Genomic DNA, 16,604 nt, shown 5'->3' on the forward strand with positions numbered 1-16,604 from the left:
TTTAGGTTAAAATTAGGGCTCATGAAAATATGAGATTAGGTGTGAGCATTAGAGTTGTTCATGAAAATATAAGATTAGGTGTGAGCATTCGGGTTAAAACGGTAAAATTATGCAATAGGGTTTAGGTTAAAATTAGGGCTTACGGGTTACCTTTAATATATAAGAAGATTAGGTGAGAGCAATAGGATTGTTCATGAAAATAGGAGATTAGGTGTGAACATTAGGGTTAAAACAGTAAAATTATGCAATAGGGTTTAGGTTAAAATTAGGGCTTACTTGTTAACTTTAATATATAATAAGAAGATTAGGGTTAAAACAGTAAAATTATGCAATAGGGCTTAGGTTAAAATTAGGGCTTACTTGTTAACTTTAATATATAAGAAGATAAGAAGATTAGGAGAGAGCATTAGGATTGTTCATGAAAATAGGAGATTAGGTGTGAACATTAGGGTTAAAACAGTAAAATTATGCAATAGGGTTTAGGTTAAAATTAGGGCTTACACGTTAACTTTAATATATAAGAAGATTGTTCATGAAAATAGGAGATTAGGTGTGAACATTAGGGTTAAAACAGTAAAATTATGCAATAGGATTTAGGTTAAAATTAGGGCTTACTTGTTAACTTTAATATATAAGAAGATAGGGTTTAGGTTAAAATTAGGGCTTACATGTTAACTTTAATATATAAGAAGATTGTTCATGAAAATAGGAGATTAGGTGTGAACATTAGGGTTAAAACAGTAAAATTATGCAATAGGATTTAGGTTAAAATTAGGGCCTACTTGTTAACTTTAATATATAAGAAGATTAGGAGAGAGCATTAGGATTGTTCATGAAAATAGGAGATTAGGTGTGAACATTAGGGTTAAAACAGTAAAATTATGCAATAGGGTTTAGGTTAAAATTAGGGCTTACTTGTTAACTTTAATATATAAGAAGATAAGAAGATATTTCGGTCAAATAGTTTTTATGGTATTTACTTTAGCAAAAAAAGGAATTCGGTCAAGTAGTTTATAAGCTTATTATTAATTTTGTAGAAAAAAAACAGCTTACAATAAATTAATCCCTAAAAAATTAATTAACTTTTCCCAAAAGAAGGATAAAATCATAAAATTAACACCAAGGTTTGACCCAAAAAAAAAAAAAACAATTACTACTCCAAACAAAAACTAAACAAAAAAAAAAACGAAAAACGTTCATATGACAAGAATGTACCCTATGAGCTAAAGCCACGTAATACACATGCCAACGTGGAGACTAGAGATTCGTTGATTGTACAAAACCAGAACACACAAACACCAAAAATATCTTAAAAAACGATTACTCACGTGAATTGCTCACTTATCACGTGTCTTGAACAGTGTTAGTTTTTGTGTGTGTTACTTGTACTACTTTCTCACACACTATAAACCCATCTCAATTGTTAGAATCTCCCAAATCCTTAACATTCTTTCAACACCAACAATGGCGAAAAACGTTTCGATTTTTGGTTTATTGTTTTCTCTTCTTGCGTTGGTTCCTTCTCAGATCTTCGCTGAGGAATCATCAACTGACGCTAAGGAATTTGTTCTTACATTGGATAACACTAATTTCCATGATACTGTTAAGAAGCACGATTTCATCGTCGTTGAATTCTACGCACCTTGGTATGTTTCGATTCTCCTGTTTTTTATGTTGTTTTTTGTTTTTGTTAATGTTCGATTCATCAATTGTTGTTCTGATCTGTTTTATTTGCTTTTATTGTGTTTTAGATCTTAATTTTGCTAATTTTATGTTAGAAATTGGTAATTATGCTAAATTAGGTCTAATTATTATTAGTTTTCGTTTTCTGTACTAATTTCAACGATTAGAGATAATCCTTTGGTAGACTTGCTAATCCCTGTAGCACTACACTTATGATCTTATGTCGATGGCCTGTCAGGTGTCCTGTGTTGTCAGTGTTCTGACACACGACACCCTGATACTACTAACAAATGTTATTACATTGAATTATGTCATTTTCTCAAATTGTTATTGGTGCATGTGTTTGTGTTTCATAGTTGAAAATGTCTTCTTAAAATTATTTTTAGATTTTTGTCAATTTTTTTTTATTCAGCTTGTATTTGTTGCATGCACCTGATTAAGGCTGTTAATATTTCTGTAATAGAATGTGATTAAATCCAGTTTTCATTTTGACCAATTGTTATGAATATTATTGCATTGCTTTTATCTTATAATTGTTAATTTGATTTTGTTTTTTTTTTATCTTTCTAGGTGTGGACACTGTAAGAAGCTAGCCCCAGAGGTGATTTGTTTTCCTTTATTTTCTTTAATTATTTTGGTTAAAAAATGAAGGAATTTTATGCTGATGCTGATTTTTTGTTATGTTTATATCTGCAGTATGAGAAGGCTGCTTCTATCTTGAGCACTCACGAGCCACCAGTTGTTTTGGCTAAAGTTGATGCCAATGAGGAGCACAACAAAGACCTCGCATCGGAAAATGATGTTAAGGGATTCCCAACCATTAAGATTTTTAGGAATGGTGGAAAGAACATTCAAGAATACAAAGGTCCCCGTGAAGCTGATGGTATCGTTGAGTATTTGAAGAAGCAAAGTGGCCCTGCATCAACAGAAATTAAATCTGCTGATGATGCTACTGCTTTTGTTGGTGACAACAAAGTTGTTATTGTAAGTATCCACCCATTGTAGTTAAATCTTAGAATTTAATTCATATATACCGTTAAATCTTATAAAATGCGATGCATGAAAATTAAACTCTTAATATTATCTTTCAATGTTTACAGGTCGGAGTTTTCCCTAAATTTTCTGGAGAGGAGTACGATAACTTCATTGCATTAGCAGAGAAGTTGCGTTCTGACTATGACTTTGGTCACACTTTGAATGCCAAACACCTTCCAAAGGGAGACTCATCAGTGTCTGGGCCTGTGGTTAGGTTGTTTAAGCCATTTGACGAGCTCTCTGTGGACTCAAAGGTATTTCTGATTTCTGCAGCTTGACTGTTCCATGTTACATGTTTTAGTTTTTTTTTTTGTTTGGTGTTTAAAATTGTTTCATGCTCGTAGGATTTCAATGTTGAAGCTCTAGAGAAATTCATTGAAGAATCCAGTATCCCAATTGTGACTGTCTTCAACAATGAACCTAGCAATCACCCTTTTGTTGTCAAATTCTTTAACACTCCCAACGCAAAGGTAATGTGCTATTTAAGTTATTTTTATGATTCATCTTTGTTATTAATTTATAGAAGCATATTGTTGATACATGTGCCTTTAGTTTACCATTTTGTGTCTCAAAGCATTTTGCGAACCTTGCTTGCTTTTGCTACATTTCCTGGTCGAAACACACAATGTTTCCTTTGCCTTTGTTTTTCACCCATGTTATCCTGTAAATCTAAATTAAGGTTATAAAATTGGCAGGCTATGTTGTTCATCAACTTTACTGCCGAAGGAGCTGAATCTTTCAAATCAAAATACCATGAAATTGCTGAGCAATACAAACAACAGGGAGTTAGCTTTCTTGTTGGAGATGTTGAGTCTAGCCAAGGTGCCTTCCAGGTTTGTATCAAATCAAAGTATTTAATATTTAGATATTTTCAAGTTATTCTTTGCTTAATATTAATATTTGACATTGTCAATGTCAATGACTTTTCTTTGCAGTATTTTGGACTGAAGGAAGACCAAGTACCTCTAATTATTATTCAGCATAATGATGGCAAGAAATTTTTCAAACCCAATTTGGAACTTGATCAACTCCCAACTTGGTTGAAGGCATACAAGGTATTAGCTCATTTCTCTTAGTAGCTTATTTCCTTTGACTTCTTTAAGTTGGTACCTTTACTTCTGTTGTTAGTCTTGAAGATTTTAAATATATCATATTTTCTTTTCAGGATGGTAAGGTTGAGCCATTTGTCAAGTCTGAACCTATTCCTGAAACTAACAACGAGCCTGTTAAAGTAGTGGTTGGGCAAACTCTTGAGGACATAGTTTTCAAGTCTGGGAAGAATGGTATTAAATTATTCCCTTTTATTTTTGGCTTTATTCTAATAGATTTTGGTATTCATTGTGTTCAAACAACATATGATTTTTCAAAATATTTTTGTTCCCTGCATGTGAAAGAGTTTGACAAATATATTTGAGATGATTAGATAATGCATTCATGTAAAGATTGTCAAAATTCAAAACCAGAATCGCTTTTTTGTAAAGCTAAAGATTTATGCACTTCTTGTATATGTTCTATGGAAGTTCGTAACATGTTTCTTTGATGCTGTTACTATTACAAACTTGTGATCATGTATATAGCATAAATTACACATGGAAAGTAAAATGTTTTTCGGATACCATTATGTGGCAGTAATTACCATACGGAGATCACCATCTCTCATTCACGACTTCTATTAATTAGTTGTTTGCCTTAATCATTCAGAGTTAAGACTAATATAATTTACTGACATAAACTATATAACTTGCAGTTTTGATTGAGTTTTATGCTCCATGGTGTGGTCACTGCAAACAGTTGGCTCCAATCTTGGATGAAGTAGCTGTCTCATTCCAAAGTGATGCTGATGTTGTTATTGCAAAACTGGTAAGATGAGATATGTGACTTGTTTTATAGCCTTTGATGATCATAACATCATCCTTTTTCTTTTATTTTTTGATTTGGCTAACTTTATTCTATGCTTATTGTGTCGCTTTCCAGGATGCAACTGCCAATGATATCCCAACCGACACCTTTGAAGTCCAAGGATATCCAACCTTGTACTTCAGGTCAGCAAGTGGAAAACTATCACAATATGACGGCGGTAGGACAAAGGAAGACATCATTGAATTCATTGAAAAGAACAAGGATAAAACTGGTGCTGCTCATCAAGAAGTAGAACAACCAAAAGCTGCTGCTGCTCAGCCAGAAGCAGAACAAGCAAAAGATGAGCTTTGAAAAGGTAACTTTCCCTAGATTCATTTATTGGTTACCCGACTTAATCCGAAACTCTTTCTAAGTTTCTCATTCATATTTTTATTCTTTTTACAGTTCCGCTTGGAAGATATAGGCACACAGTCATCTGCGGGCTTTACAACTCTTTTGTATCTCAGAATCAGAAGTTAGGAAATCTTAGTGCCAATCTATCTATTTTTGCTTTTCATTTTGTCTTTTTGGTTTACTCTAATGTATTACTGAATAATGTGAGTTTTGGCGGAGTTTAGTACTGGAACTTTTGTTTCCGTAAAATTCTATCCGAGTTAAAATTAGTTTATGTTTTTAGTTTTAGAAGTTAAATCGAAGAAGAATACATGTTTCGAAAACCCTGCATGCTCTCTTTTCTAATTAAATAAAAAGGACGTGGTGTGATCAAAATGGGGACCTAGTCTCTCGGAACTTTACTGAAGGATTAAACATATTCTTACCATCTTCTATAAAATAAAATTGGTAAACTGTAATTTTACAGAGAAGAGAGACACGATCTATAATAATTATTACAAAATAAAACATTTTGAAAAATAAAATTAGCAGTTTGGTGGTGCATATTAGTCATCGTCCTATTGCACCGGTTACGAGACTAGAACACGATTTGCCGGATTGAATGTATGATTCTACTTTGGAAGAGGCAAGATGTATTCTAATTTTATAATAGGTTTCTACGTATTTAGTTGCTTTCGAGTAGAATTAGTAATTAATTAATGGCAAATTCTATGGTACATCCAATATATTTGAGTGTACTGGTACATCCACTCTTTAAATTAATAGTTAAATGAGTTGTTTTTGAAGAAAAATATTTTTTTTTTTATCAATTATAATTATAATAACTAAATCTTATTCATCAAAAGTGTCAACGAAATAAAATTTATTTTTTTTGAATTTTTATCACTCATGATTAAGAACATTGATTATTTTTTACGATAATATGTAAAAAAATTACTATGATTCTTATAAACAATGAAATGATGTTTTTTCTTACGAAATAATGTTCTATAAAATATAAATATTGAAAAATAGCTATTTCTTACATGAAAAATGATCGTTAATTTGTAAAATCATGAAGCGAGAGTACCGATACATCTCACTTTGTGAGCGTACCATAGAAGTTCCCTTAATTAATTGGTTGCTTTCGAGTAGAATTGGAAATGAATTAATGCCGCTTGATTTTGTTGTAGTGTTTTGTTGATTTTGAGTGTAATTGATTTTGTCTCACAATTCTCAAGTAGATAGAATATATAGCTTTTTTTTTTTATTTTTAAGGAAGAATTTATAACTTTTGATTCTGCAATTGTTTTTTGCAATCATTTTATGGTTCAACTTATTTTTACACAATCACATCTAAATACAAATTATTTATCCCTCAACTCGCTCTATACAACCAAATTTTTTGAATCTATTCACTCAATCAATCACATTGCTCACGACACTTTAAGCACACTTTGCAATTCAAAAGTCATATGTAACAATATTTAATTTTGAAAAAGATATATTTTGTTAAAAAAAAAATATTAATTTTGTAAAGATATTTTGAAAGTATAAATTTCTATGGACTGTTTTTTTACATCTTATACTAATATATTTCGTCTCACGATCTTTCTCTCTTTCTTTGCCCTTTCTATTTATCTTTTATCTATGTGTGCAAATTGAGCTTATAAGTGGTTATATGAGAGTAGAACTTTCAAAATTTATTACTCTATGATTTTTTCTAAATTACCTTTGAAGAATGATGGATAATTTACCCACCAACCAATAAAAATGAGCAATTTATTTGTGGGGTCAAGATAGTTCATGAATATGTGCTTATGTGGCTAATGTGTATTGGTTAGGGTAAATTACTCATCATTCTTTCATGGGTAGCGTAGTTGCCTCCTTAATCTATTATTTGCGTTTGTAGCTATAAGTCTCTCCTTTTGTCCCTTGATGGGGTTGTGATTTTTTTATTTTTTATTTTATAAAAATTATAGTTGTGGCTTAAAAGTTATTTCAAATAAGTTATTTGAATAGACCAATAATAATTTGGAGGTTCCAACGATTCAATCTCTAGCCATAATCCTATCGCATTGCTCACAACACTCTAAGTACACTTTGTAATGAGATTGTATTCAAAAGTCGCACGTGGAACTATTTAAATTGGAAAAGATATTGAGAGTATAAATTTCTTTGGACTTTTTAATTTCTTATATTAATATATTTTGTATCACTGTTTTTCTCTTTCTTTGCCCTTTCTATCTATATTCCATATAGTAAAAAAAATATCTATATTACATATGTGTATAATAAATTTAGATGAAAAATGGCTTTATGAAAGTGGAACTTTCAAAATATATTAATCTATTATTTTGCACACTTATTTTATTTGCATTTGTATCTATATATCTCTTTTTGTCCCTTGATGGGGTTGTGAATTTTTTTGAAAAAGATATTTATTGTTGTGGCTTAAAAGTTATTTCAAATAAGTTATTTGAATGCAACAATAAACAACAAGTTAGGTTGCATTAGGCTCAATTTGGATAACTTAAAACTAACGGAATGGAACGGAATAATGATTCCATTGCATTGTTGGATATTTTACGATAGAACGGAACTAATTTTTCATTCCACTATTTAAAAAGTGGACGGAACATAATGAGTTATAATTTTTTTATTCTAATTTTACCCTTTTGTTAAAAAAGCAATAACAATTTAATCAATATGCAGTAGTTATTATTTAGTTATTTTGACATGTTCTTTTAAAAGGCCTTGGGATAGTTTTTCTGCTCCATGTTATGAGCGTTGTTCACACATTTTGGGATTTTGCAGACAATGCATTGTTCGTGCTTTTTTTTTTTTTTTTTTTTTTTTTTAAATCAACAAATATTATTAAACATCATCCCCGCAAGACGCATTGTATGGACGAAACAAGATACAAATGATGCCGCATATAGACGGTACACCATAACCACCAAACAAAGCCCCTGAAGATAAACCCATCAAAACACATCACCACCTAAGACAGACACCTTAACAGAAACAAAACACTGTAAACACGGTATCCACAACCATCCATCGTCACTACTCATCCCAAAAGAACGCCCCTCAAAATAAAACTCCCAGACTACAACACCCTAGCTGAGCCACATTCGAAAAGCTCCTAACCGAATGAACATGCAGCTTCCACAACCTCCCGTCCTCTGATCCACCGAAAGAGCACAAAACAAAAGCCCAAAAACCAACTTAAGCCAAAGAATCGACTCCCGATCTCGAATCAAAAGTGATCGGTCCACCAGACTTTAAAACAAAATCAGCAGGGCACCCTCGCCCCCGGTACACTAGAGAACACCATATCAAGTCAAAACATGATTGCAGCTAGACACCAACTTCCGATCTCGAAGCAAAAATAACCGGTCCACCGGACACCAATACACAATATGTAAGACGATAGACATGATGTGCGATTGGTGCAAACAACAAGCAAAAAAAGGAAAAGGCTCATCACAACGGACACGCACCCTCCAAACACCTTAAACACCTTAACAACCCAACAAAAAAACGAGAGCTAGTGAGGACGAACAAGGACCCGAGCAACAGAGTCAGCTCCAAAAGGAATCACCCCCACAAACACCCAGCCCCTTATATCGCTCCCATCCGCAAACCGCTCCGACACCAAATCTCAGCAATACAACCCCACAATCCCTCAAGCTAAGCCACCCCCACCACCACCACAACACAACCAGAAAGTCTGCCACCAAACAAGCACAATTCGAAGCACCCTACCACCGACGTGAACAACCACAACCATCACGATCCTTACGACGACAAACGATCCGAGAGTTTGTTGAAGGAGGATTAATCATGAATGGAATAAAACGCCACACCTACAGCTGCCGAAAACAAATCACACATATCACCCCCTCCACTCCACCCACCACCACGTATCACCACCACACAAACAGAAACAGTAGCGAACCGGATCACCACCGCCTTACCACCACCAAGTCTCCATGGACCACTATTGTTTGGCCACCACCAGCCACCACCCATTCACCACAACCACCACCACCTATCACCACCATCACGTCGCCTCCACACAAACAAAAAAGAACAGCGAACTGCCACCTGACCACCACTTAGAGAGAGGGGCATATAAGATATGTTAGAGAGCCGAAAACAGAGAGGGAAAGAGCTTGTCCAAGGTCACCCAAACCAAAAAACATTGAAGATCCAGATCCGGCTCTGGTTTCATACTTCGATCCAGATTCGAATCCCCCACCACAAACCACCACTAGCACCTCCACAAAAGCCAACACCAGCACTCACAAAACCTCCCAAAAAACCACCGCGAATCGCAAAACCATTGTTCGTGCTCTTGTTTGTGGTTTTCAATATAATTAAGATCAAGAAAAGAATAATCACTACCAATTTGAGAGAATCATGCAGGTAATGAAACAGAAATACTAAGGATAAAGTTGTAATATTATTATTAATGTGTTCCATTCCATTGGATACACCCCAAATTGGGAGGAATGAAAAATTGAAGGAATGAGTGGCATTGGAGAAATTTTTTTTTCCCACCCTACTTTATCCACAAAAATACAAATCTACCCTACTTTTTCAAAAATTTCCAAAAATACCTTACTTTTAAGATTTTTCTGGTACCACACAACTCCAAGTTGCGGGGTACCCTAAAAGTTGCAAAATATTTTGTCTTTATTATACCCCACAACTCCAAGTTGTGGGGTACTTTCTTTATTTTTATTAAAAGAAAATTAATACCACCCAAGTCAAAATTGCAAAGTAGTTTCTTGTTTTTTTTTTAAATTTAAATACCCGACAACTCCAAGTTGTAAGGTACCGTAAGGTGGGACCCACTTTTGTCTCCCACATTTTTTTTCTATCAAAATTTTTATAATATGAAAAAAAGAATAAGAAAAAACTTAATTGTAATAAACTAATAAAAATTATATAACAAATAAAATTACAATAATTTTCTAAAAAAAATTACAATAAAATCTACAATAATAATAATTATTGTAGATTTTATTGTAATTTTTTTTAGAAAATTATTGTAATTTTATTTGTTATATAATTTTTATTAGTCTATTCCAATTAAGTTTTTTTTTTTAATTAACTACAGATAACAATGACGAAGCCCAACATGACCCTCAAGTAAATCATTGTAAAAGAAATCGCCGTCAAACAACTCCCGAACCGCGTCGCAATGATCCAAGACAAGTCACAAGAGGAAGGTGTGGAACAGGACATTTTTTATAATAATTGTAGATTTTATTGTAATATTTTTTTTTGGAAAACTATTGTATTTTATTTGTTATATAATTTTTATTAGTTTATTATTACAATTAAGTTTTTTTTTATCATATTATAAAAATTTTGATAGAAAAAAAATGTGGGAGACAGAAGTGGGTCCCACCTTAAGGTACCTCACAACTTGGAGTTGTGGGGTATACAATTTTTTAAAAAAAAAAGACAAGAAACTACCTTGCAATCTTGACTTGTGAGGTATTAAAAAAATTTAAAAAAAAATAAAGAAAGTCCCGAGTTGTGGGGTATAATAAAGACAATTTTTTTTGCAACTTTTAGGGTACCCCCACAACTTGGAGTTGTGTGTTAGCAGAAAAATCTAAAAAGTAGGGTATTTTTGAATTTTTTTGAAAAAGTATGGTAGATTTGTATTTTTGTAGATAAAATAGGATAGGAAAAAAAATGTCCGCATTGGATGGAATAGGTTCCTTCACATTCCATTCCATTCTATTCATTTTTTACAAAATCAAACAATGGAATAGGGTCATATCCCACTAATTCATTCCATTTCATTCCACCACTCTCCACCAATCCAAACATAACCTTAGGAATGGAAATAGGATAGGCCAAGTTGAACTTTGTCAAACTTAAGTCTAACCAACTTTAAAATTTTGAATTCAATCATCTAACACACTCATGAGTCATAAGAATGGACGTCTTCTTCTTTAAAAATATCTCCAAACGGCCATACCCTTGTTGAGTAAATTATGATCTTGAGTTGGAATTGATTCCTAGTTCTGGTAGAGTTCCTATCATTGTTTTATGGATGGTGTGCTGAACCTCTTATGTGCTTGATCATGAATTAGTTCTCTTTATGTATCGTGGGTGGATGTTATATTTTGATCCCGCTTGGGCTTGGTGAAACAATTGGTGTCGTTGTATCCATAAAATAGGATTCAATGCAGTCGCTTTTTTCATGCATTCACGCAGTCAAGACATTGATAGCCGTCGGATCTTGATCGAATGGTTAAAAAAATAGATTTTATTTTTAATGTTTAATTCCTAAAATCTGAGAACAAATCAGAACCATCCAATTTTGATCGAATGTTCATCGAAACATGACTGCATGATTGTGTGACTTTGTTGACTCAGCAGATCGTGTGTATCCATGTGTCATCCCATCCGCCCCCTTAGCTTCCTTTTGTGCTCTCTTTGGTTTAATATATTTTGCCGTTTTTAATATTTCAAAAAAGATATGATCCCTTTCAACAAGGATTTGATCCCTAAGTTGGTATACAGCTACGAAACTCTAGCAATGTGACTGACCGTCTTGTTATAATCAAATCCAATAAAAAGAGAAATTTCAATACTCCTTGAAATAGCAAAGATATTGATTTTTTTTGCCTCTAATGTTCTTGAGAAAAACCAAGAATCTTATCCAACATGGAGCATTAGTAAGCCGCACAAGAATGAAAAAATTGAAGTATGGTGACCATGAAAAAAGCCTCATGATTGGAGGTTCAAGATTCCAAGATCCTTTTAGTAACCATACTTTTTGGACAATGTTCAATGGATGAGAAAAGAGAATTCAAATAATTCTTTACAAAAACAACACCATGTAGGACTTAGCACTAAGAATTGGATCCTCAAGTTATATATTCTTCATCATAGTTGTTCCTTTTAAGTTGTCAGTTATGTCCCAAAGTAATTTAAAGATTGCACGCAAAGGATTACACATACATTCGTACATAAATTTAAGTGGATAGTGGTAGTTATAACTTGTAATAGTGAAATATAATATTAGTACGTGCTCACAGCAAAATTAAATAGAAACATAGTAATCAACTAAATAATATGCATGCAACAACCACTCTTAATCTGTACTTTTTTATGTTTACACCACCACCGCCAACCCTTTCATTTTGGGCATTGATCTCTCTGGAGGCTCAGGAGACATGGCCTTCCTTTTGCTGATACTATTACTGTTATCATCATTACTGTTATTGTTGCTGTCGATGAGATCGTTGTCGTCGTCGGAGTCTGTCGTGGTAGTGGAACTGTTAGCAGATTCTTGCTCATCAGAGGAATTTTCAAGGGATTTTAGGAAATATGGCTGAAGTTTCTGCAAATCTGATAACTGAAGAGGCTTCATTAGAAACTCTTCTGCCCCTTCTTCCAAGCACCTGTTAGCAAAAAATTAAGTTGTTAATTAAATTAAATGATGCATTTTTTTCTTTCATTTTTTCCTCTTCTAATGTGATAAAGTATTTAGGATATAATAAAGGATGATGAAATAAATAAATATTGTTGTAAGTATATATGATGAATTTAAAAAGAAAAAGAAACTTACATGCTAATTCTGGAAGGTACATTTTCTGATGACATAACCACAACTGGAACATCTTTCCAAGAAGATCCCTGCAGTGCAGTAAGCAGTGTCAAAAGAAGAAAAAATTAATGGAAAAACAAAAAAAGAATAGATACATGGATAAAAGAAAAGAAAAAGCAAAAGCAAATTCAGATTCAGAAATCTAAACTTTTCCATTTTCTTTCTTACTCTTTCTACCGAAAATTTTAGGATTTAATTTATCACAAGAAATGTGAAGATAGATTTAGTTCATATATGGTTTAAAGTTTTTTTTTTTACAATATTAATCAATAATAATCGCAAAATCATTAAAAATATTTAACTTTAATTAATTGTAACCCAAGGTGTATGAGAAAACATGAGGTTAAGGGTCATTTGTTTTGTAGATTTAATTCTGTCGATAAAATTTGATATTTGATTTTTAAGTGGATCATAGTTGGAGTGATATTATCCAAAAATATAGCCTCTCTTCATGATTATTTTTTATCATTTTTCGTGGAATAAAAATCACTGAAAATATTTAATTTAATATGACATGCAACAATTTAGAAGATTTGGCAGGGTCATAATGAGGTTATTTTTTTATCAAAGAACTTGAAGGTGGAAGAGATTATGTATGTCATCAAAGTAACATCGGTGGTTTCCCTATAAAAAAAAAAAAAAAGAGACCTTGTATGTATTTTAAATAGTTTTCAAACCCTTTTTCATATCTCAATTCTTGATTTAGAGTGTTTGTTTTAGTGGTCAAAAACCCTTATATTCTTCCGAGTTGTCGGTAAAGTATTCTTTGTACTTTTCTCATATATCTAATAAAATTGGATGTTAAAAAATATATATAACTACACATAAGCAACTTTCTTTTATTTATTTATATATTTGTTGCCATTCAAAATAAATGAAATAAAAATAAAATCGTAACTATCTCTAAATCACACACGTATAATTAGCCGTGACAATGTAAAGCTTTTTATAACCACAAGATGTGAAAATTAAGCTCTAAAGCTATATAGTAGTAGTAGTAGTACTTGATAAAGAACAAAACCAGCCTTGAAGTAAAATTAATTTTCTTATTCCTATGCAAAGTGCTAGTGAACTTTAAATTGTGACTATATGTATTGACTGACAGAGAAAAGAAAAGAAAAGAATGTTTAGCATCTTTTTCAGTGCGATGCATGCATCCTATTCAAGTTTAAAAAGAGAGAGGGAATTTAGGGAAGATGTCGGGGAAAAGATGAGATTTTGACCTTGACTCTTTTAAGTAAATCATAGCCACTCATCCCAGGCATGCAATAATCTGTCATGATCAAATTCACTTTGTTTCCCTGCAAAATATTGCACATGATCAATTTAATGTTCATTAAATATATACTAAAACATTTCCGTACGTACCCTTTTTCACAAAAGAGGGATTTAAAGAAAATAGAAGAACGTACAACAATAGCAGACACTATATTCTTGCGTGGAGATCATGGATCAAAACAATAATTAGGAGTACGTACAGTGCTGTGAAAAGGTTTATACTTTTCTACAAAGTTAATTTAATTTACTATTGAATTGTATTTTTTTTTTCCTAATCTGATTTAATGTCAATCCTATAAACGAGAGGATATATATGTATATAGTTATTGTGCATTATTGATATAATTATGTTTGTTAACCATGTATCATATGTCATATATGTAGTACATTTTGATTTTGATACATTATAATATGCATCCGTGACCTAGATGAAGGGTAGGGAGGATCTGAAATAGAAATTGGCAACTCCATATAAAGTTGCTTTATTTTAATTATTTGTTGATGAGATTTTCCTTCCTAACTTTTTTTTTTTTAAGAGGAACTATATATGTTGTTAATGAAGGTAAGTTTGGGAGAAAGAAATCTCCATATCCATATATAACACGTACCCTTATCAATCAATTATATATGTGAAATGAAAGTAATTTGATAAGGAGGTCCAAAGTTCAATATCCCCACTCAGCATAATACTGCTAACAATTTCAACAATGTAAGGGAGAAATTAGAAGAAATAAACGCAGAATGCGTGTCTCTTAAGTCCTAACTGAATGAATATTTAATTAAGAAAGAAAAAGTAGCTTAGTCAACATGATAAAATGGATGTGTTGATATTTAATTATGAAAATTGAGCTTAGCTTTATTAATTCTATGGGGTTTGCAAACAAGATAAGCACATACTAGAATTTTGCATACTCAAATTTTCTTCTTTACTTGTTTTTGAAGCTAGCAAATATACCTTTTTTTCTGGACAAAACTAATTAATTAAATGTTGTACACAACACGAGTTCAACTATCTTAATTGAAAACTTTTGAGGATGAGGAAGAAGAAAATTAAGATTATTACCTCTTGCAACTGCAATGGTTGAGGAAGAGAAGGAGATGATGATTCTAAAATAGAAGACTTTGTTGAGGAAATTTCATCAATATTCAGTCCAAGATATTTCAAAGCCTTATCTCCAGAGTCCACACAGGTAACTGTTTATTTTAACAATTAACCACAAAAAAAAAAATTAACTAACCAAATTCACTATACAAAATTATGTATCAATTTATTTGCTTTCTAAAAATTAAAACTAAAAAAAATAATCCTAATAATGGAGATTGTACGGAAAAAATGTTGGTATAACCTAACTACCTTTGCATGAAGAATCTCTAAGGAGCCTCTCTAGAAGCATCCTATCAATGACACTATCATCTACAGCCAACACATGAAAGTGTTCTTGCTTCAAGTTTTGTGGTTGTAATTGTAATTTTCTACTATCCAAACCAAGCTCCATATCAATTTGATATTGATGAATACTTCTTCTTAAGTAATTGATTGAAGTTATATAGTATATAGAAGTAAAAGTATTAAGAGAGAGAGAGAGAGAGAGAGGAGAAGATGATGAATGAGAGTGGGAAAAGAGAGGTGGAATGTAATTATCTTGTACTAGTAGCTTTATTCTATTAGTGGGTGCATGAGAGAAAAAAACTGTAGTGGAACAGTGGTATGGATGTTTTGTTGTTTTTGTGTAATTTCTTTCAGAGAAGATCTTGTCCCTAGATTCTCTCCACCACGTTGGTACAACTACTCTCTCTCTCTCTCTCTCATTCCCCTTTCAATTGGATTTTATTTGATTACAAAGCAAAAAATTCAAGATTTGTTTTTCCCATTGGGTCATCATGCTGATGGAAGTTAAAGGGTGGGTGTTGAATTTTGGTAGATAGATTTAGATAGTGTGTGTGTGTGTGTGGATAGGATGGATTCTTTATTCTAATCCTAATTATATTATAATATTATGTGCATCACTTTCAAAATTAATAAAACCAACCTTCTTTTCTAACTAATTAAACTGTTTTTATTACTTTAGTCTTAATTTTCCCAACGACATGTATTAATTTTCCGGTGCCAATTATAAGTGGGGTTACTTTTCTTCACATTCACCGTAACAAAATAAACATATTGTTTTGTTTTCTTTTGGCCGGTAAAATACTGTTAAAGAAGCATGTTGTTAAATCGTGTATCTCATATTTGTGAGGAAAGAGATATATTTAAAAGAAAAATGACAAAGAATATGATAAATATTACGAGTAATGTAATAGTTAAATAGAAGAAATGAGGTAAGAATTTTGACATTATACCATTGCATGCACGAGGATGAGTTAATTTAGGAGACTTTTGCTCCAATTAATTTAGCCTAAACCCACCTTAGCAAAATATCTCGTGAGGAACGTAGGATGTGACCCCATAGTATATAGGACCATTTTATCATGGTAATTTTTTTTGGTTTCAGTTATCGTAGTTATTTTTTTACCAAGATGGTGGTAGATGAAGTGTAACACAGACATATAATGAGGTATTCATCCTACACTACTTTCTCTCACTCAAGTATGGTTAATTTCGGAATTTACGATGAAATTCGATGTATTAATGTTGATATGATTGTACTTAATTAACTTTTTTTTTATTGAAATATGCAAATATTAGTTGTTACAATATTATTAAAGATTGCTCAAAAAAAAAAAAAATTGT

General features: G+C 32.2%; 2 protein-coding genes across 3 annotated transcripts; one reads left to right on the plus strand and one right to left on the minus strand.

Moving 5' to 3' along the window:
• The first annotated feature begins 1,388 nt into the window (after nt 1–1,388).
• LOC25489685 (protein disulfide-isomerase) lies at nt 1,389–5,262 on the plus strand. Its single transcript, XM_013605823.3, has 11 exons — nt 1,389–1,646; nt 2,254–2,284; nt 2,380–2,667; nt 2,784–2,972; nt 3,063–3,188; nt 3,414–3,551; nt 3,654–3,773; nt 3,884–4,001; nt 4,466–4,578; nt 4,693–4,933; nt 5,023–5,262. The coding sequence occupies exons 1-10, from the start codon at nt 1,465–1,467 to the stop codon at nt 4,927–4,929; spliced, it is 1,542 nt and encodes a 513-aa protein (XP_013461277.1). The 5' UTR covers nt 1,389–1,464; the 3' UTR covers nt 4,930–4,933; nt 5,023–5,262.
• Nucleotides 5,263–11,922: 6,660 nt separating this feature from the next.
• On the minus strand, nt 11,923–15,776 carry LOC11427812 (two-component response regulator ARR17). 2 transcript variants are annotated; one of them, XM_039831639.1, is made up of 5 exons: nt 15,228–15,776; nt 14,937–15,049; nt 13,819–13,896; nt 12,557–12,624; nt 11,923–12,389 (listed from the first exon to the last, which is right to left on the minus strand). In XM_039831639.1, exons 1-5 carry the CDS (start codon nt 15,367–15,369, stop codon nt 12,101–12,103), a joined length of 690 nt encoding a protein of 229 aa, XP_039687573.1. In that variant the 5' UTR covers nt 15,370–15,776; the 3' UTR covers nt 11,923–12,100. The 2 variants fall into 2 exon arrangements, with proteins under 2 accessions (XP_039687573.1, XP_003602071.2); XM_003602023.4 differs by having other exon boundaries at nt 14,937–15,067; nt 15,228–15,766.
• Between the last annotated feature and the right edge of the window lie 828 nt (nt 15,777–16,604).

This window comes from Medicago truncatula, chromosome 3 (genome assembly GCF_003473485.1).
Source record: "Medicago truncatula cultivar Jemalong A17 chromosome 3, MtrunA17r5.0-ANR, whole genome shotgun sequence".
NCBI classification, from domain to species: domain Eukaryota; kingdom Viridiplantae; phylum Streptophyta; class Magnoliopsida; order Fabales; family Fabaceae; genus Medicago; species Medicago truncatula.

Bases quoted from the DNA above. Each gene is read 5' to 3' on its own strand.
- LOC25489685 (XM_013605823.3), top strand. From the start codon at position 1,465: ATGGCGAAAAACGTTTCGATTTTTGGTTTATTGTTTTCTCTTCTTGCG. The intron at 1,647-2,253 runs GTATGTTTCGAT...TTATCTTTCTAG, and splicing joins GTTGAATTCTACGCACCTTG to GTGTGGACACTGTAAGAAGC. The intron at 2,285-2,379 runs GTGATTTGTTTT...TTATATCTGCAG, and splicing joins GTAAGAAGCTAGCCCCAGAG to TATGAGAAGGCTGCTTCTAT.
- LOC11427812 (XM_003602023.4), bottom strand. From the start codon at position 15,369: ATGGAGCTTGGTTTGGATAGTAGAAAATTACAATTACAACCACAAAAC. The intron at 13,897-14,936 runs GTAATAATCTTA...AATATTTTGCAG, and splicing joins AACCATTGCAGTTGCAAGAG to GGAAACAAAGTGAATTTGAT. The intron at 12,625-13,818 runs GTCAAAATCTCA...ACTGCACTGCAG, and splicing joins ATTTACTTAAAAGAGTCAAG to GGATCTTCTTGGAAAGATGT.